This window comes from Nelusetta ayraudi, unplaced genomic scaffold (genome assembly GCF_046127955.1).
Source record: "Nelusetta ayraudi isolate G7.1 ecotype Tasmania unplaced genomic scaffold, CSIRO-AGI_Nayr_v1 ptg000168l, whole genome shotgun sequence".
Taxonomy (NCBI): Eukaryota; Metazoa; Chordata; class Actinopteri; order Tetraodontiformes; family Monacanthidae; genus Nelusetta; species Nelusetta ayraudi.
The window spans coordinates 1,966,648-1,986,861 of record NW_027466218.1 but is presented as its reverse complement, the minus strand read 5'-3'; the positions used below and the strand labels follow the sequence as shown (position 1 = coordinate 1,986,861).

Genomic DNA, 20,214 nt, shown 5'->3' with positions numbered 1-20,214 from the left:
TTCCTACTAGAGAAAAAAAAAATCTCGCTTCCTGAACACGGAGGAAGCGGCACCAGCTGATTTGCCAAACAGTTGACGCGGTTTTCAACCAATAAGAATCCGCGTCCACGCAGCGAAGCCAATCGGAGGCTGGTTTTGAAGAGAAGGGCGGGGCCTGCAGCCCCTAGCAACGCTGGGTTCGCCGGGAGTGGCCGGCGGCGGTTGATTCAACATGGCGGCGGCAGCGGGAGGTGTGAATTCTGGGATGTTGTGGACCAGCAGCGGTGCGTCTATTAAACTCTATGAAACTGTAATAGTAGCCGCTTTGTTTTTCAGCCATTCGTGGCTGTCTCACGTAAAGTTGGAATGGGTCCGTGATTCGCCCAACAAGATTTGCAGTGATAAAAGCTGCCACTTCTTCTCGGTGAAGGCTCGCATTAAGTTTGTTTTGGCTACTGTAAAACTCATACAAGTGGTGAAATTTGCCCTTTGTTTTTCCTGCCGAAGTTGGAATGTACGCAATGGTTTGACAAGTCGTGTGTAACTGTTTAATCGGCATTTTCATTAAACTATGTTGTTTCTTATAATGTTGACGACTTAAAAAGCAGAAGATGACTTTACCGTCACTTGTGTTTTTCACCACTTACATCGTGACGCAATTTGCAAACTTTAGACGAGGAACTGTCTTCTGCTTTTTTTTTTTTTTTTTTTTCAAAGCAAAGCACCCTTACTATCCTTTCTCTGATCGCCGTGTGAAAGGTTTGCGTGGCTCACACCGCTTCCTCTTCTGTCCTTTGCACAAACTATTGCAGAAGTGGGAGGGCAGACGAAGACTCGCCTCCACTTCGACTGTGGCTCAGACAGCAGCAGCACGTCCAGTGACATAGGGGCCAGGATGACGAGCAGGCAGGGCTCCAGCTGCAAGAATAAGACCAAACTAAAGAGACACAGCCTGTCACAGAGGAAGCACTCTGTGTTTTATCCTGTGGACGAGGAGTCCGTCCATCAGCGGCCTGCTGAGGAGTCATTCTTCCCTGCACCGTTTACAAACACCACTCCAAACACCATTTACCCCCAGGCAAAGGTAAACCCGTATTTGTATTTATATGTCCTCCTTTCTCTCCCCTTCCTTCTCTCATCAAAAATAGCATCCTTACATATTTAGGAAAACATTTTGATGATCTGAATGCAAGGATATATGTTTTAAATGATTTGTTTTGTGCTGACCTTGCTCATTATTTGCACAGCAAATCTTGGAGACCAATGGTGCCAAGAGTCTGGTCTCTTTAAAAGACCTCTGTCCTGAAGATAAGCGCCGGATTGCAAGCCTCATTGAAGAACTCGCCAGGTAACAGTGACGAAAGCCAGCAGCTGCGAGTGTAATCCTTGAAACGAATCTACAAATGGAACTTATTGCTCATCGTCATTTCACTCTTTTAATTACTGATGTACCACCTGCCTGCCTTTAATTTCCAATTTCCCAGAGTCAGCGAGGAGAAAGAAGAGTCAGTGCAGCGTCTGAAGGATGAGCAGGAAACGTTTGAGCGCAAGATCCAGCAGCTGGAACAACAGAACCTGCTGATTGCACACGAGAGAGAAAGTATGCTTCTAAAATAACATTAAACATTCACACACCGACGGTCCAGAGGGCTTCAAACAAAATGAAACAAGACAAAACTTATAAAACAAAGAAATTAATAATAATAAGAGCTTTGGAGCCTCTATGGGTACTCTTGAGCAGTGTGTCATTCCACAACCTGATCTGCAGAGGGCACTATTGTCTCACACAAGACTGTAAAGTCTGCTTGAGCTCCTTCAGTTTGATACCTGGGATTGGGAAGATTTATGGAAGACAACTGATATCTGCTTGGCTGTTTGTGTAACTTTTCAACGGCTCAGTGCGATGTGTCTGTTTATTCAGTCGTCTCCCCTTTACATCTGTGCCTGGTTTAATAAATATTTCTACAATATTCAAGATCATTAAAAAGCCCAGTCTGTTAAATTTAGCCGCATATTGCTAGATAGCATATGACAAACAATGTTGTTTTTAATCCATATTTTCTGATGTTGGGGCAAAATCATGCAACCCACAGCACACCCATGTTCTGGGTAACATGGCCCTTCTGTAACCCTGCGTTAATCATTATAAACGTTTATTTTCAGTGATCAAACTATTTCCTCTTCCATTGAATGCAAATGAATGCTTGGAAGTATTGCATACAAAACATCTTGAGTCATTGCTGGGAAAAAAAAAAGTCTGTTAATTTCAAGAACATTTTATATATTTGCAGGAAAACTTCTGAATCCTTCCACATTGGCTTGATTTTGCTTGAGGCCTTTAAACTGCACATCCTACCCTGTTTGGTCCTTTCCAAAACGAGATGAGGAAGGTCACTGGCTGTTTAGGGAAGTGGCAGAGTTTGCACGGATGGTATGTTGTTTATTACAGCCCCTGATTCGCCCGCAATCTTCATAACAATTCTGCTCAGGTCAGACCACAGCATGAGCAGCAGTCAATTAGGGTTTAAAAAACCCTGCAAAATATGAAGAGTAATTGACTCGGCTGGTAAATTGCACGATTGGCAATGGCGGCGGAGAAAATTAGGATAGCACAACTCAATTAAAGGCACTTTGGCTCGGAGACTTGGCATTTACACCAAACTTCTAAACTCCATTAAAAAGGTATTTGAGAGGAAAAAAAGTGTTTGGATCCAAGCACCTCAGGGTGCGGGGGGGTGGGAGGGTGGCGGTGGTGGGTAGCAGTATTGCAGTCTCTTAAAGTGTGTGTGCAGGAGCCATGAAGACTCCTCACCGGTTCTGGCACTTCTGTGAAAGGTTAAGGAGACACCAAAGGCAAACACACTGAATGAGAGTCTTGTCAGGGCTAATTCCATTATGCCTCCGCTTATCTTATCTAACCAAGATTCGGGGTTGTCAGGGCTATAAAGAATGTACGGCTATACCTTAGCCCCGAGCCACCCAGGATGAGAGGGGAGGGGGATAAAAAGCACCCTTGATATTTGTGGTGTTCGGGCTGACATTTGGAGGCGTCTGGCAAGCAGAGCCGCATTTGTATTTCAGATAGGGAGGAGGCCTTTGTACTTGAAGGCACATCGGTCCAGACAGAAGTCAAGGTGGCATTAGCAGCACGCTGTCCGGGTGCTGAGGCTAATGCCATTTATTGAGTTGAAACAAATGGAGGAAGTCCTGCGGGCCCGAGAAAGAGAGGACGACAACAATGAGAATCCTGTAAGGACATTAAACAGACGCCACGTGTTGTTAGCGGGAGTCAAGGTGGGCTGCGGTTTGATTAAAAACACAGTTTTCTCCCATCATGCGGTTGGAGAACTGATTCCAACCTACAGGCTCGCTGGGCGTTCTGAAATTTTGAAATGTTTTTTTTTTTTTTTTTTTTACAAGTTAGATATAATTTGGTTCATGGTAAAAAAAAAAGAAAAAAAAAGCAGTGATAGCTGTAGTAATGTGCAAATGGCGGTTGGTTAGTGATGTCTGAAGTTTGGTTCTGCCTCAAAGCTTTTCTGACGAGATCCAACTGCAAAGCACTTTTTCCCCGCTTGATGAATCATTGGCGTGGCGTCCAGTCGGGCGTTAAGTCGATGTGGAGTCATTTGCAATGAAGGAGACGCGACAGATTTCAGGTGCTTGTGTTTTTATCGGCGTTACAGGAGTCGAAGTTTGGGGTGAACCTGATGGGCTTTCAAAAGAACATTTTGTAAAATGATAATCAGCCTTCTTTTGCATATTATTGATCGACGTGTTGCGGTGCGACGTGCACTCCCGCCTCCCGTCCCGATCAGGTGCTACTCAGGCCGCGATCGGCTGTCGGCTGTCTCTCCCTATTAATTCTCCATCATGGCTCCCCGTCCACACACACACACACACACACACACACACCAGACTCCGCCCCCCTGTTGCGCTCACATTGCTGCTCAGACTCAATCTGTGAGGCGCGGTTGCGGCGGCGCCGTGCTAGCGCAGGCTTTAAAATATTCTCCCTCCACACACACACACACCCCCCCTCCCCTCCTGTGCAAATTTGTTCCACCTTGAAGTGGATTTCATTATTTCATTTGAGCCCCGGCCTGACAGGGAAGTGAATCATTTTGACAGGCCCTGTCTGAAGCCTCTTCAACCTAAGCCCTTGATTTTGAGTATTTTTGGAGCAAAGGGGGGGGAGGAGTAAGTCATTGTTGGCACTCTGCGGCTCCGGTGTAAACCCGGGGGGGCTTGCAGGGTGCCTCGGCCCTCATTGGCTGACACCCAAGGCTGTGGGTGAAGCGTGTTTAGCGTGGCGGCGGCGGGCAGAGGGGTGGAATCTTATCAGCGTCGCCCCACTCGGTTCAGATTACCAGGCATTTGCTGTCCAGTTGCAGCGTCGGCCTGTCAGCAGCCACATAAACCCACCTGCATCTACGGCGTCAGGGAGCTGCGCTGCTGCAGCCCTCCGCTGATGTGTGAATATTTAGGTTAGGTTCTTTTTTTTTTAGAACATTTCCGGTGAAAAAAATAATGCCGAAATTATGTTTTTATGCAAATCTGGTGAAACACGAGCATGTTTGGACCAAAAGGCCCCGCAGCTCTCTCTCTATCTTTGACTGAGCCGCCGCCGTGCATAAACGTATTCGGCGCCTCTTTCCCTTTCGGAGGGCCTTATTTATACTGCATAAATAGACCTAAATGCGCAGGTGTACACGATGCGATGTCCTTGCGATGTCCTCCAGCTTCCCCCGTATGGAACTACTTCCACGGGCATTATCAGCGCGGCGGTGGCGGGAGCCTCGGCCAGGACGGACGGTTTCCACCCATTTCTCCCAATATTTATGGAAGCCGCTGCATCGCATCCGTCTGCTGTCTGCTCCTCCATTCCGAGTCGTCCCTGCTCCTCTCGCTCTGCCCCCCCTCTCTGTTTCATTTCCTGCGCCTGATTGAAGTCCTCTAAGAACCAAAGCGTTTTCTTATGGAGTGTTCTGCCAACTATTCCTTCAATAAGACTCTACTTTGAACTCTGATTTTCTCTTTGAATGGGCCTTTTCTTTTTTTTTTCTTTTTTTCAAACGGATGCTGAGAAACTCATCAGCTGGGGGGGAGCGGGGCCAACATCATAAAAAGATATGGCTTTGAGGAACACTCTTTTAAGGTCAGCCTGGGTAGGACTCTGTGTGTGTGTGTGTGTGTGTGTGTGTGTGTGTGTGTGTGTGTGTGTGTGTGTGTGTGTGTGTGTGTGTGTGTGTGTGTGTGTGTGTGTGTGTGTGTTGTGTGTTGTGATGTTTTGTGTGCGAGCTTTTTTTTTTTTTTTTTTTACAGGCCAGGTGGGGAAACTGTGTGTGTGCTCGTGTCTCGCTGTGACTGCATGCGTCACTACTAGGAGGGAATAAGTTGGACTGAGGTTGATTAGTGAACGCGTGCAAAGTCGCCGGCGCGCACACGCACACACGCGCACACACACACACACACACAGTGCCTCTCGGTTCTCGCCCTCGTTATCTTGCTATGTGCCGGTGCCGGTGCTGGTGGTGTGGTGCCGCCGCCGCCGCTGTCATTAGTCGAGTCCTGAGGCGCAGCAGTGTTTCAGCTCCAGATTAGTTTGGCCGTGGCTGCCAGCTCTCTGTCTGGCAGGCGGCCTGGCACGTCACTGGCCGGCTCGGCTCGGCTCGACACATCTTGGACGGACCCAGATGGTGCGAGCTCTGTGCCACAACAACAACAACAACCACGACTTTGATTTTTCTGGCCTCGTCTCCACTCGTGTTTTCAACTCTTCCTCTTTTCCCTCTGCCCGGCTGCTCCGCCGTGTAATTGACTGCAGGAAACCAGGGTTTCTCTCTGATTGTCAATCTACTTCCGGCAGCATTCACTAGTTTCGTTTTTTTTTGCTTTTTTCCCCCCAATTAGGTTGCTGCAAAGTATTTGTTCTTTAACAAGACGGTCGTTGGCTGAAAAGCGTTTTTATCAGTGGAGCGAGGCTGCAGGCGGCAGGGCAATTCATTTATTTATTTTTTTGCTTTTCAACATCATCTTCCCGTTTGGTTCTCTGTTGAATCCATCGCACGCTCTCAAGGTTCAAGGTTCAGCACGGTTGCGTTCAATTGACTTACTTACTGCGCAATCTCCTTGACCTCTTGTCCTGCAGGCATGCAGCAGCAGTACAAAGAGTGCCAGGAGCTGCTCGGACTCTACCAGCAGTACCTCTCTCAGCAACAGGCGCAGCTCAATCAGTCCATCGCACAGCTCAGCCAGGAAGCAGCTCTCAGCAAGGTAAGATACAAAGTGCCACCGTCTAACTCCAACACCTGTGAGGAAGAACAAAAACACATCTGTTTGAAACACATGCAAGGAGCACCTTGTCCTACTGCCGAGGGCTGCAATAATTCAGAGCAAATCACTATGGAAGCCCTCTTCAGTCCCCCTGGTTTGATATGTCGGCAGCACTGAGGAAACTCTCAAGGTGACACTTCACAAGCGCAGACGCCTCTCGCAGTCGCGGCTCTGGAAGAATGGATGACTTGGCTCCCCCTCATTGTCCCGCACTTGCTCTGAATAATGTGTGTTTGCCTGCACTCTGACCCCGACCAAATTAGTCACACTCTCTTCCCAGACAACTCCAAGATGGGCTTTTCTCCTCATGTTTATCTCATAATAAAAAACCCGACCTTGGCTCACAGCTACCTGCTATGCACCGCCGCCACCGATCGTCTGTACAGATTCTGCAGCTTCCCATTCGGGCTTGCTGTTGTGAGGGATGATTAAAATTAGTGCTGCAAAAAACACGGCTCTGCCCAAACATCATTAGCCGCAGAGTAGAGCAGCGGCAGCAGTGGCAGCAGCAGCACCAGCAGCAGCAGCAGCAGCAGGGTGGCGACGGCGGCTCCGGTGTTTCTGTCACTGTCTGCTCTCGATGTCTTGAGACAAGATGCAGCTTTGCTCTGTCACCTGTGTTATAGCAGCTCTCAGTAGCTGTCATTGTAACCGGGAAGAGTGAAAACTTTTGAGCTGAAAAGATCTTTCAGATCTTGCAGGGAGTGGTACTGGTAAAGTTAGAATGTGCAAGTTTCTATCACAACAGTAGACTCTTAGAAACGGAATGTGCTTGGTTCTCCAGTTGCACAAACCTTCCACATCAGACTTCGCTTTGCACAGACCTCAGCTATGAAAGTCCATTTAGCCAACAATCACTCAACAATCTACTTGTAGCAGAACCTGCTACGAGAGTGGTGACTTTCACAACTGCAGGATATTTCAACAATAAACCAATGAATGAAGTAATAATAATAATGATAATAATAATAATAATAATACCCTTCACTGAACGTCCTATCCTGATTGAGGCGCCAAAATACCAGCAGAGCATTCTGGGATTTGTATTGTATACAAATCCCCAATTGTATACAAAACCTCGCAGGCCAAATATAGTTACACTGCTGGCCAAATTTGGCCCGTGGGCCAGAGTTTGACACCTATGTGTTGGATAGATCCAAGGGATGCAGGAAATGTTCTATCTGCCAGGTAACATTGTTACAAACTACTTGACATCAGCATTCTGGCAGTATGTAACCAACATGCCTTCATGGTTCACTCTATGTGCCCAGGCTCTCAGCTGTGGGGAAACCTCCAGCAGGACGTCCACAGGCAGATCCAGCGTCTCACTGTTGGACGGCTCCTACCTCGACCTCGCTGCCTCTCGGCAGCCTCGCCTGCACAGGAAGTGCGGTGGTGAAAGACCGCCGGGCCCGACGCGTGGCAAGCCCTCCCCTCACCCCCGCTGCGCCGCCGCGTCCAGTCCAGGCACAGCAGCGAGACGCCAGGCAGCAGAGTGCAGGGAGCCGCACTCACAGTCAAACCGAGGATGTTTGCGCTGCAGGTGCCGCTCTCGAGACAGCAGGAGACAGCGATGCGAAAGGTGCGACGACGCAGTTCTGGAGAGCGGCTGCACTGCCGCCTCGTCCCAAAGGTACCGCGACGACTGCGACAGCCAACAAAATCATCTAGTTCATGGAGAGCAAAATGAGCAAATCAATGGAAACTAGATGTACTTTTCCCCCCTTGAAGGCTCCGTGCTGGAAACGCTCCCGGCTCGGAGGTCAAGGACGCCCTGAAAACGCCGGCGCTGGGTCACGAGGACTGGGAGGTGAAGAGGCATCAGCTGCTGCTGCAGAAGATGCAGCTGGAGGTGGAGAGGGAGAGGCTGCAGGAGCGGCTGGCCGAGCAGGAGGAGCGGCTGGACAGGCAGAGTCAGCTGCTGAACCAGTCGCGGCTCCGCAGCAGCGGGTAGGACCAGTAGGAAAGCTGCTCGGGTCACATGTTGAGTCACTGGATACAGGTAGCAGCGTATTTATGCATGCCGTCCCTCCTGAGGTGCTTCTCTGCTCTCCCTAATCTGATTCCAGCAGCGCCGACTATATTAATGGAGATGAGCAGAACGGGGCTCCGTCTCACCAACAGCTGCCCAGCAGGTGCAGTCAGTCGGCCGCTCACACCTTCAGCGCAACACGTTCAGCCGGGGGAAATCAGTCTCTGTATGCCTGCTTTCTTTCTTTCTTTCTCCCTGATATGATCTAATGTATGCCATACACATATAAAGGCACAAAGTCAATGTTCTATTATGTCGTGTTTGTGCATGGCAGTGTGTCTGAAGACGCAGCGGGGAGGAATTTGCATGAGAAGTGCTCACAAACTGTCCGAGCTCCGCAGCATCGCAGCAGCGGTGAGTTTGATCGGTCGGAGTGACGCGCACAACAAAGGAAAACGTTGTTTTTAAAGTGTGGCCGGGGTTGCTTGAAGCACTTCTTTGTGCCCATGACGTGCATGCAAAGTGTTGGTAGCCTGCGCTAATGCCGCGCGACTCCTTCTCCCAAAACAGAGGCCCTAAAGCCATCCAGGAAGGATGTGGCCACGTCTCCTGCTAAGTCACAGCCGAGCCCGACTAAGCCCGCCGCGGTGTCTGAGACCCCCGAGGCCAGGTAAGACGTCCTGCGGGGCCTGGGGGAAAGCATTTCATGACAGTTTGCCATTTGTTCTCGGAGCTCGTGGATAAACAAAGCATTACGGCGCTGTTTACCATTCCAGACAAACAGAGAGACCACGGCAGAGAGGAATTAGTCTGGGCTATTTTAAAACCCGGGACAGTGTTCAGGGCGAACGATTCTCCTCCTCTCAGGGAGTTCTGCTCTTGGCCATCTCCGTCTGGCTGCTGCTGTACAATAAAATATTGTGTGGCTGCACTATTTCATTAGTTCCCTCTGACCTTGTTGGCATTCGGGGCTTTTTTTTTTGTCTCCCAGAATTATTGGAACATATAAAAGTAGCACAGGCACAAAATTTAAATCTTCAGTCTTTTTTTCTTCCTTGCAGTCGCTGCACTGCCAGAGACTAAATGACGCCTTTTCTTAGCCCAGCTAACTTTCCTCGAGCCGTGAGAAATTAAATGAAGCTTTTTACTGGGCTAGCGAGCGCGGTGGCCGGCCTGTCAGGAGACCCGCTGCGTTCCATTAGCCGGCCTAGCAGGGACTCGGCAGCAGGTGTGATTGAACAGACTTCTGGATGCACACGCCGGCCTCCCATCTCTTTTCAGCACAGTAATGAGGGAAAGAATGCAAGAGCGAGGAAGAGGCATTAAAGGGGTGTTTAAGGTTGAGCAGGGGGTGAGTCAGAGGAGCAGATTCAGAGGGAAAATGTTCAAACCGGAGCAGCTAAAAAGGAGAAGTTGTTGAGGACGGGAATGAATCATCGAGGAGGATTTGCAAACATACAGACGATGCAAAGCAGAGAAGCAACAACAGACCCAGCAATGAACTTTGCTTTGGGAATCAATAATGATAATGCAAAGCGTCCAGTTATATCCAGAGAAATGGAGAGACGGTAATCTATAAATAAAAATGGAGAAACGTAGCATCAGTCCAATGAACAGATTCCTGACACTGAAGGAAATCCAACGTTCCGATTGGTTTTAATTTAATAGCTCCCCGAGTTTTGTCAGCCTGCTCCTTTTGGACAAAAAAAAAGAGTCGAAAATATTGTTGGAGTTTCACCAAATATCAGATGCTGTAATCAATGTGCAAACCTTCATTTCTAAAAATGAATATCCACTCCCCAAAAATCGATGTGCTCCTCTCCTCCGGGGTAATATCAGAGTTCCCTGCGTGAGAGCTCCGTTTGTTGGCAGACAGAGAATTTGTAACACACTCCTCGTCCTGGAGGATGTTTTGTCAGAGCCGCCCAAAGTTTAGCAGTAAAGCAGCTCCTTAACAAAGCGGCGAGAGGCCCAGGCTGAACTGTGAGCTCCGGCAGATGCCCTTTATTTCCAACTGGGGATCCGAGCGATCGGCTCCCATTACCATCCATTTACTCCACCAAAGCCTATTAAAATAGCCGCGCTCGTTACTGCACACAGAGGGTTTCTTCTCCCCATTAGCAATGAGGACTTTTGCACCAAGGATTTCTTTTTATTCATGTGCATCTGTTCAAATAGTTTGATCCTCTGGCAAAGCGCTGATTTGAATTAGACATATGTCTCATTCAAAGACGAGTTGAAAACCAAGAACTTTTATTTTGGCTTCTGAAAAACAACCTCTGCGCACAGCAGAACTTTTAAATTGCCACTGCGCCACACTAATCCAACCACGTGTGCAGGAAGTCACGCATTCTGCAAACCATGAGGGGGCGATATAACCCTCTTAGCGCAAAGACGCATTGACCAATCAGAAGCCTAAAGAAACACGGTAGACAAGAAGAATGCAAGAGGGAGTCCTGCACAGACTCACGAGAGCTGCGTTTCCATTACCCCGGGAATTGCGGAAAAACTAAATATTGCAATGACAAACTGGTAATGGAAACACCTAAACCTCAAGAAACCTCTGAAATATGGCTAAAGGTTTTGGCGCTCTCATGAGGAGGTTTTCCAGACGTATCCATATGGAGGTATTTTGCAAAGGTGTCAAGGAAACACTTTTTTGCATTTCCACGTCACTGGACGTGAGGTACGGGGTGACGTGACCAGTTCACTTCAAGTGAAAAAACGGGGCATTATGTTTGGACGGAGGAGGAGACGGAATATCTTTTGCAAGTTATCAAAGGGAAAAATGTAAAAACCATTCTTGACAACAAACAACATTGAAATGCAGATTTATACGAGAAGCTTTGTACCTCCATCCTCCTCAGAGTGGGGTCTCGCGGGACGCGATTTTATGAGGATTACGGCTTATTCGCTTTGCACCATTTCATGGAAACACCTGCAAATCGCAATTGTACTTTGTCGAAATTTTGGAAACATCACTTTTATTTTGCGAAAAACTGTAATGGAAACGCAGCTACTGAAGTCAAGTGACTGTAAACGACCGGAGCAGGAGAAAGAGTTGTACAAACAAAAGTCGCCAAAGTGCAAACAGAATTTCCTAAACATCTTCAACCTAGAAAGACGTCTTTTCGAAAACCTAAAAATCTGCCTGAGGCCAAAACTCACTGAAAAAAAAAAAAAAAAAAGAAAAAAACCTCCCACATACGTACTGAAAAACTTGTGAAGTGAAACCGCTTTGATAGTTTTTCAATAAAGACTAAAACGATGAGTCCGAAGAGGTCGGTGCCGTTTGAAGATCTGCCCCCTCTCTCTCCTTTTACCCGGTAACAGCGCGCCCTCGCCACCGTCTCATCCCAACCTATTCAGTCTTGATGTGTAAATTGCACGACAGAGCGGCGGGTTAACGCTAAGCGACCTCCTTAATCCTCCCCCGAATCCCACGCTAGTTAGTAATGAGACAGTTCCAGCGCTGCCCGCCCATCTCATTTCCATCCTTCCTGCCAGCGCCCGCCTGCTATTGATTGGTCGGGAAATTGACATGCCGCATATACGCAGTGGCCATTATAGGTTTTTTTTTTTCTCCCCCCCTTTTCGCTCTCTCTTTTTTTTTTTTTTTTATCTTACTGTTTGGACTGCAAATGAAAAGGGGGCGCCAGGGTGAGACAGCTATCTCAAATGAAAGCGAGGTGCCAAATAAGCAGCTGGGTGAGGAGGAAGAGGAGGAGGAGGAGGGGAAATAAACAAACAAATAAATAAATAAATGGAAAGTTCAGGAGTGTGAAGGAGATGGTCGGCGCGGCGGAGAGTTTTGTGGAAATTGAATTTGGTACAGGTGCAGCGGGAGAATGAAGAGAGACTGTTTATCGTGCCGGAAGAATGCACTGCTCCTCCCGAGGAGGAGGAGGAGGAGGAGGAGGAGGAGGAGGAGGGGTGGCGGAGAGGGAGGAGGAGGAGGAGGAGGAGGAGGCTTTTAGAAGGTGATTAGAGGCGGAAGGCTGAAGCGCACAAGAGAGATTTTCCGTGGACGTGCGGCGTTGCTGGCACGCGGGACCTGTTGCCGGCGGCGTCGCAGCGAATTAAAAACCCAGCGGCAGCGACCCAGCCGGCTGAACAAAGTTCTTTCGTTTCGTTAGGTGGCGCTGTTGCCCCCCCCCTCCCCCTCCAAAACTGTACCCCTGCCTCCCCACCCCCACCCGCACCCCCACCCCACCCGCCCCCCTTGTTATAGATTGTGACCGCCAGTAAGTGATGCATTATTCATTGCCGACGTGTCGTTTGTTGATGGATGGCTGTTTGAGCGCCCTGTCCGTTAAATAAATCAACAAATAAAAATGCAAATTCTCACATTTGGAGAGGAGGAAGCTGGGCCAAAGCCCCTCCCCCACCCGCTACCCCTCCCTCCCTCCCCACCTCTTCCCCTCTGCTGTCCCTCCTGCCCACACAGAGCTCCAGCCACTTCAGGAGCCAATATACAGGGGGAAAAAAACAGCCAATTACAGAAACAGGCTCGCTTTCGGATTCATATTCATACATTAATTCATGTTGCCTGAAAGAAAATCTACCCCCCCCACCCCCCCAATTTTCCCCCCATGGTTTCTCGTGCGAGCGTCATGCCTTGCCTCGGGGGTCGGCGTGTAAACACGACGTGTCAAGGTCCGCGGGAAGCCGAAGGTAAAACGCGGCCTGACCGGCGCCGTCCCGCACTGCGTCGAGGCGCCGCGAGGTCAAAGGTCGGCCTCGTGTGGAAAAAAAAAAAGGCGCCCGACGCCAGTGAATGGACGGCGATTCTGAAGCGTGACGGAGAGTGGCGTTGGCGACGGCGGCGGAGCGCGTTGAAGAATTCATGTTTTGTATCTGGAATGGCCGTCGCTCGCCTGTGTACACGCTGAATAATTTATCGAGCCAGGCAGCCAGACTGAGGGATTGAATCTCTATTAGCTTAATCTTCCCCGTTTTGGTTTATTTATTTCACTACACACATCCCCTCATTTCTATTCTGGCGGAGCGAGGGAGGGTGGGAGAGAGGGAGAGAGGGAGGGAAGGAGCGCCAGGTCTCTCTCTCTCTCTGTCTTTCTCTCTCTCTCTTTCCCTCTCTCACCTGCAAAAAAAAAAAAAAAACAAGAAAAAAAAAGTTTGTTTTTCTGGCGGGACGCCTCAGTGGTTTTCTACTTGTTAACGCCGCCTTTTAGGGTTCAGTGGACGCTTCAGGAAAAGAGATTTGGATACCATGTGGAGGAGAGATTTTCCTCTCGCGCCGTCTGTGTTAACAAGTAGAGCGGAGCCCCGGCGCGTGCTCGCTGTTTATCCCGGGGTTTGCCGCCGCCGCCGCCTCCTCTTAATGCGGGAGGTGGTGCAGCGCTGCATGAAAAAAATAATAATAAAAAGTTCTCATTAGCAACTCTGGCTCCTTCGCACCTTCCTCCTCGGTGCATTCCTCCTCTCTCCTTGCCAGGTTGGACTTTTCTATGGTTGAGTTACTGGACATCCTCAGTCCCGTCCCTGCGCCCAGACACAGCAGCCGCACCTCGGAAAGGGCAGAGACGTCGCTGCGGATGCCCGGAACAGTGAGCAGCAGGACCCGCGTCACCCCGGCCGCCTCTTATCTCCAGCACTCGCTGCAGGACCCGGAGGAGAGCCGAATACTGGAGGACATTTTCTTCATCTGCTGACTGGGAAGACAAACAAACACAAAGCAGAAGATCGAGAGCAGTGTGACTTGATTTTTACATGTTGACTTTTCTTTTTTGTATTTTTCCAGTTTCGACTGACTTTTTAAAACCAGACTCACCGTGGTGCCAATATGTTTTTACAACAAATAAAGTTATTTATTCAACATCAGCTGCTGCAAGTTGAGGTTTCTGGATCTAAAGTGTTTGATGGATGAACTGACCTGCTCTCTTCTAGCCAACAAGTGGGCAATGATGACACAGCACGCAACCCTTTTATTCTAGACTGTGCTTTATTATTGGGATAAGCAGAGACGCATCATTCATTCAAAATTACAAAAAGAGAGTTTCGGGGACCAGAGAGTGGTGCAGTCTGGAGAGACAGGAGGCAGGAGCCCAAAGCGCACTGCCCAATCAGAAGCTGAGCTCATTAGGAACCTGGCAAAGCTTAATACGAAACATTCATTTCCCCCCCCCACCACACCCTCTGTATGTGCTGACGTTGGGAAATAGATTTTTCCAGAACACTTTTGAAAACCATTTGAAGTAAAATGAGATTCTAGCGACACGACTGAGCTTCGGAAATAGAACCGCCGATAACCGAAGTGAAAGGGAAAGAAAATCTACTCATTTCGTATGTTTTGATGAGATAGTGCAGTTTCCATTAAATTTTGCTCTGGGTAGAACGCATCAGTTGAGCTCATCAGAGCTCTGTCAGCGAGATAGCAGGAGGGCAGTTGAGTTAAGGAGGAAAAAGAAGCAGTTCATAATAATTAGCAATTCATCAGACATTGGCTCTTTACAGTACATATTAGCAGCAACTTAAATTTTTACCTCAAGGCATTTCTTTTGTCGTGATTGGATATCTGATTGAACCGTGGGATAATGAGGGAGCATTTAGCTGCAATCACCCGCCTTTTACTTCACAGGGGTTTTTTTTTTCTTCTTTTTTTAAACTCCTCCTCCTCTCCAGGATGGAGCCCAGAGGTTCCAATTGGCGTTGCATAAACAGCATTTTGACAAAGAAAAAAACCCCTCCTGGGACGAGATTGGCATGAATTTCCACGACTTGCACATGTACACAAGGTTTCAGTTTTACTGCATTTTGTATTGAAAATCATCGGCAGGAAGAAAAAAAAACAAAAAAAAAAAAACTGAAATGTATCAGTCTCTGACGTTTGGCCCAGTCGGAGTTTTGCGATGTGGCGACACGACGTAGCACTTGCAGCAGAGATCGGTGTCGAGAGCGGCGCTCAGGTCTCAGGACTCGTCAATAAATTATTAAATAAATAAATATGTAAACACAAATGATCAAAAATCTGTCTTTGACATCGCTTGGTCAATAGGAGCGTTTTCGTCTTTTTTTTTCTTTTCTTTTTCTTTTCCGTCTCCGTCATCAAACAAGTACTGAAGGCATGGTCCTGCACACAGGAACAATGATCATCTGTGGACCAACAACCATGGCCCATGCATGTCATATAAAAACTATTTGGTCACGTACCAACTCATAGAAAAATAATGCCATGAAAGCATGCATATTATCTCAGAGGACATGAATTATAAATAAATATCTAAACAAAGAGATAATAATGAACAGAACTCATCAAAGTAGTAGTACCTTTGTTTTCCTTTTTTTTTTTCTTTTTTATAAAATAGGTCGATGTGTGTCTAAGCTCTAAGTGAGGTCAATGCTTTCCCTGACTGTATTCTGGATAAATGCCTTGGTCAGGTCCTACAGCTTGTACCGTATCCTAGCGACTATTTTTTTTGTACCTGGTTTTATTGAGCATTATCATGTTTTTCATTCATATATTTTTTTTTTAAAGTATTTAAAGTACTTTATCCAGTCCTTGTAGATAGAAGTAAAAGTCCTATAAAATATGCAAACCTATGTACAGAGAAAAACAGAGCAAAAAAAGGAACAATTTACAGTATATTCATTGGTTTATGTATATATTTATATATATATATTTATATTCAAACTTCTGCTCTGATTTTTTCTTCTTTTTTTTTTTTGAACCGCTAGACATTTCCATCTTTCTTCTCTCTCTTTCTCTTGTAAACTTGCAGCTTCAAGTTAGAGCAAAATGAAGGTGAAGTGCTTGGCACTCGGGTTTCCTGTCGTTCTGCGTGACCTCTCCTCTCATTTCACTCTGTGTGAGAACATTGGTGGTGGTGGGGGGGGTGCAGCTGTATGACAAAACGAGAGTGGCGTCTCAAAAGCAGTTATCGCTGAAGTCATATGGACCAGGTTTGGAAGCAGTTTTCCAGATTTTCCACCATCGCTAAAGGGAGGCAGTAAAAGTGAACAAACGGACGATGTCCCCGTCCGCGTCTCGTGTTCGGCTCAGGCCTTTGCGCAATGATGTCGCGCACCCCCCTCCCCCGACCCTTAAACAATTAGACAACGGCCACTTGCGTGAAAGCCATCTGGTCTTACATGCCACGCTTTGTGCAGGACGTTGTTAACGCGGCATACAAATAACGGCGACCCTGGGATGTGCAGCAACCCCACCCAGAGGATTGGAAAGGTAAATGTTAAATTAGTCAATCGGTCTCAAAGGTTAGGCGGGATGTGGGGGGTTGGGGGGATGCGGGGGAGGGGCGGCGGCATTAGGAGCAGTTTATAGAATAAAAACTAGCAACAAAACTCAACAGGAAGCATCGTCTTCCAAAGTGTCATATAGCCTTATAAATATTCATGTCTATAAATATTCATCGGGTAATCTCCATCGGCTGCATGTCCTGGATGCAGAATCCAATAAATCCAATTCTGTTGACCTTTCGCAGGTATATTGTAGGTGTTGGTACCGTTTTTGTCCCGCTAGTATGGGAAAGCGTATGCCAAAGCAATATAAAGCGCAGCCTTGGCCTTCTTCACATTTATTGCCCCACTTTACAGCTTTACAGCACATTATCTGCTCTTGCGCCAAGTTACACGCTGACGTCCGGCATAAGGCAATTGAACATCTCCGGGATATGCTTCTTGTCAAGTGTTACCAGCAGACGTCCTCTAAATGCTTTAAATACTGGGATAGTTTAGACCTTCCAGTTCCTGTTCCAAGGGAATCCATCTCTCAGGGCTGCAGCACCGTATTGAACCTTGGGAACCCCCCACATGTTTCATCCAACACCAGCCAGTCACCCTGAACAGTGGTGTGGTGCTTTTGACTTGGAGAGAGAGGAGCAGAGTGCCGCACGCAGCTCTGACAGTGAGCACCTGCGCCAACAGGTCACCTAATGCCCGCTTTTGACTTGAATTGTGTTTCTCACGTGTCTCTACGTTAGTCTAAACTAAATGGGTTTCCTTTCAAAACACAACAATGACCCAACCGACGGAGGTTGGATGACTTTTTTTTTTTTTTTGTTCTGCTTGGACATGCACTGAAGCTCTCCACACGGCTGAGGAATGATATGTAACCGGCCGTAGTTGTTGTTGTTGTTGTTGTTTTTTTTGTTGTATTTTTTTTGACATCATCATAGTGCGTTGGCTGCTTGCAGACAGTTGTGTGTATCTTATCTTTTTTTTTTTTTTTTTGAAAAATAGTTTTCTGAGAGCACAGTGCTTGATGGCAGATTCTGCAGGTGACAAGGCACACCTCAACACGGTGACAGCCCATACGCTACATGCACGTTACTGAATGCAAAAAAGAGAGCAAGGGTTGTGAGATGTAGTAATTTGGTTCAAGTTTCAAAGAGAAGTTTGCGTGTGTGTGCGCGAGTGTGTGTGTGTGTGTGTGTGTGTGTGTGTGTGTGTTTAAGCTCAAAAGATATGTTTGGAATAGACTTGAAGATAATTGTCCTTTTCCTCTAAAAATCATTTAGCCTGATTCTCTTGACAGCCTGCTACTGAGATGTGGCTTTTTGCATTTTTCAGGTAATATTTACACCGCGTGTGCAGTCGTACAGGTCATGTTTTTAGCACTGTGTATGTATATGTATATAAACATGTATACATACATATACATATAGTGTGTCAGCATATAGGTAATCAGAGAAAGGAATGCCTGCAGTGTGTTTTTTTTTTTTTTTGTGGGAGCTGCCAGATTTTGCGATTCTTCCCAAGCAGAGCAAATGTTTCAAATTCTCGCTAAAATCTAGAAAAAAGATTACAGCTCAACATCGTCAGTAGCCGCTCTATGTACAGACACACATATATAAAATATGTGCATATAAATACATATATTTGTTTGTGATTAATATCTATTTATCCATATATACTGTATATATATGAATACATTTTGCGCTCGAATGCTTGTTATACATATGCATGTACTGCAAATATAAACAGGTTCATATATTTCAAACATTTTTTTTTTTCCGATGTTATTCTATCTATGAGGTTAGGATGTCAAGTTAAAAAAGATAAGGCTGTGATACGGAGCAGCCCCTCCCATGCACTCGCCATCCCTCCCGAGGACAAAAAAAAGAACAACAACCAAAAAAATGACAAAGAGGAAAAAAAAAATAATAAAAACATTTTGAGTAGTTGTAAACTAGCGAAGTGAGAGACCCCGTTCGGCCATCCGAAATAGTTTTGCCTGTATTCAAAAAAAGCATATCAGCAATATATATGTATATTTATATACACGTGTCATATATATTTGAAATGTACACTTCTTTTAAGTGCGAGCCCACACCCTCCCCACCCTCAGCCAGTGGCCGCTGACGGACGGAGATGCAGTGGTCCGAGTATATTTAGAGCTACAAGTCCTCAGCAATAAAAAGGTTTGGTCATTTGGTCCCTAAAACAACTAAGGAATGACGGGTAAGACTTCCTGGAGACCGTTGCTATGGCTCTCCTTCGCAACGGTATTCCCTGGAAACGGACAGGCACTCCGAGCTAAAGATGGCCATCCCAAATCGACGCCAGTTTGTGTGTCCTGAAAATATCACATTCCCTACTAGCGAGAATTTTTTTTTTCTTTTAAAGTCCTTTTTTGTGTTTCAAGTCTTATAAATTGGTCTTCAAAGGTCATATTGCCCCCCCCCCGATCTCAAACCACCTGTCAGAAAGATCTCCTACGGCAATTCCTCCGTTCGCTTTTCTTTTCCTTTTTTTTTGTGGTCAAAAGTTTTTACTCTCGCTGGACTTTTTTGTATCCACATTTCCTCCGAAGAGCTCAGCAGGGTTGGTTGCTGTCAGTAGGTTTGACGGAGTTTCTTTTACTTTCCCCAACCCGATGTTCAAGTAAAAGTTCGTTTGTGTCCAGAAATGGTAGCTGTCATTCAAGCAGGGTTTTTTTTTTTTTTTCTCGAAAAAAGAGGTGTGTGTATATGTGTGCAGAAGGAAAAAAGGTCCTGGGGCAAACCAGTCCGGTACAAATTCTCTCTCTGAGTTCCAAAGTTTTTCAGTACATCCAAACGGAGGTGTCCTCGAGGCGGTCGTTGCTCCCTCGCTCTCTCTCTCTCTCTCCTCTGCTCTGCTCCTGAGGAAGCCTCCGCGGTCCGTCCGGATGTTGAGTTTGCACTCGGTGGCGGGTAACAAGAAGTCAACATATGATTCAGCTCAACAAAACCTGGAAAGCACAGGAGAAAAAGAGGCCGAATGAGTCGAGAAATGTCCAGAAATCCAGATAAACACGAGGCCGCGGCTCCGTAACTCTGCCGCGTAGCCGCAAGTCTGACGTCTCACACATCCACCTTGTCAGGCTCCAGTTCAAGCCAGTCAAGAAACCAATCAGCTTTGCTTTTGGGTACGATGAACCACAGTGGAGGATGACGAAGAAATACAGGAAGTAGCTGTGGGCCCAGCGACTGCTTAAGTAATTAGTGTGGATGCTGCTGCAGCGGCAGTTTAATTAAGAGCTGGGCGGCTTTTTTCCACATTAGAAGTTACACAGAAAGTCACCATAAAGCCATGTGCATTTTTTTTAAGAAGACTGCATTAGAACATTTATGGAACCATTTGAGAAATATAACAGTGGCTTGAGGTGTTTTTTTTTTTTTTTGTCAATTTGGAATTGGAGCCAATGCGCAAAGTGTTGGTGGCAACAGTGTTGCAGAATAAAATCTCACATCGACGTGAGCGGTGAGCCGAATTAGATTGTGGATGTGACAGGAAGACGGTCTGGCCAATCACTGAGCCTCCCGCTAGATGATTTCACTAAGCTCTTCACCAGATGGTCAGGGCAAAGAAATCGACCGCGCACGAAACACAAAGCACAAAGCAATCAAAAGGAAGCAAGAATGGACCGGTTCTTTTAAAAACAAACCTTTAGCAATTATTACACAGGATTTCTGATCACTTGCTTGTCA

General features: G+C 46.9%; 2 protein-coding genes across 5 annotated transcripts in view; one reads left to right on the top strand and one right to left on the bottom strand.

Moving 5' to 3' along the window:
• Positions 1-142: 142 nt before the first annotated feature.
• On the top strand, positions 143-14,128 carry kiaa1328 (KIAA1328 ortholog). Of its 4 annotated transcripts, none has more exons than XM_076014314.1 (11): positions 143-263; positions 792-1,063; positions 1,227-1,327; positions 1,464-1,579; positions 6,131-6,255; positions 7,587-7,948; positions 8,047-8,265; positions 8,388-8,513; positions 8,622-8,701; positions 8,858-8,957; positions 13,743-14,128. In XM_076014314.1, the coding sequence occupies exons 1-11, from the start codon at positions 212-214 to the stop codon at positions 13,957-13,959; spliced, it is 1,770 nt and encodes a 589-aa protein (XP_075870429.1). In that variant the 5' UTR covers positions 143-211; the 3' UTR covers positions 13,960-14,128. The 4 variants fall into 4 exon arrangements, with proteins under 4 accessions (XP_075870429.1, XP_075870430.1, XP_075870428.1 ...); XM_076014315.1 differs by having other exon boundaries at positions 8,385-8,450; XM_076014313.1 differs by having other exon boundaries at positions 8,385-8,513.
• A 3,819-nt stretch (positions 14,129-17,947) lies between these two features.
• celf4 (CUGBP, Elav-like family member 4) overlaps positions 17,948-20,214 on the bottom strand; it is a 91,473-nt gene continuing 89,206 nt past the window's right edge. The window contains exon 14 of the mRNA XM_076014341.1: positions 17,948-19,475. The gene's annotated coding sequence lies outside the window, so the exon portion shown is untranslated. The remainder of the gene's footprint in view (positions 19,476-20,214) is intronic.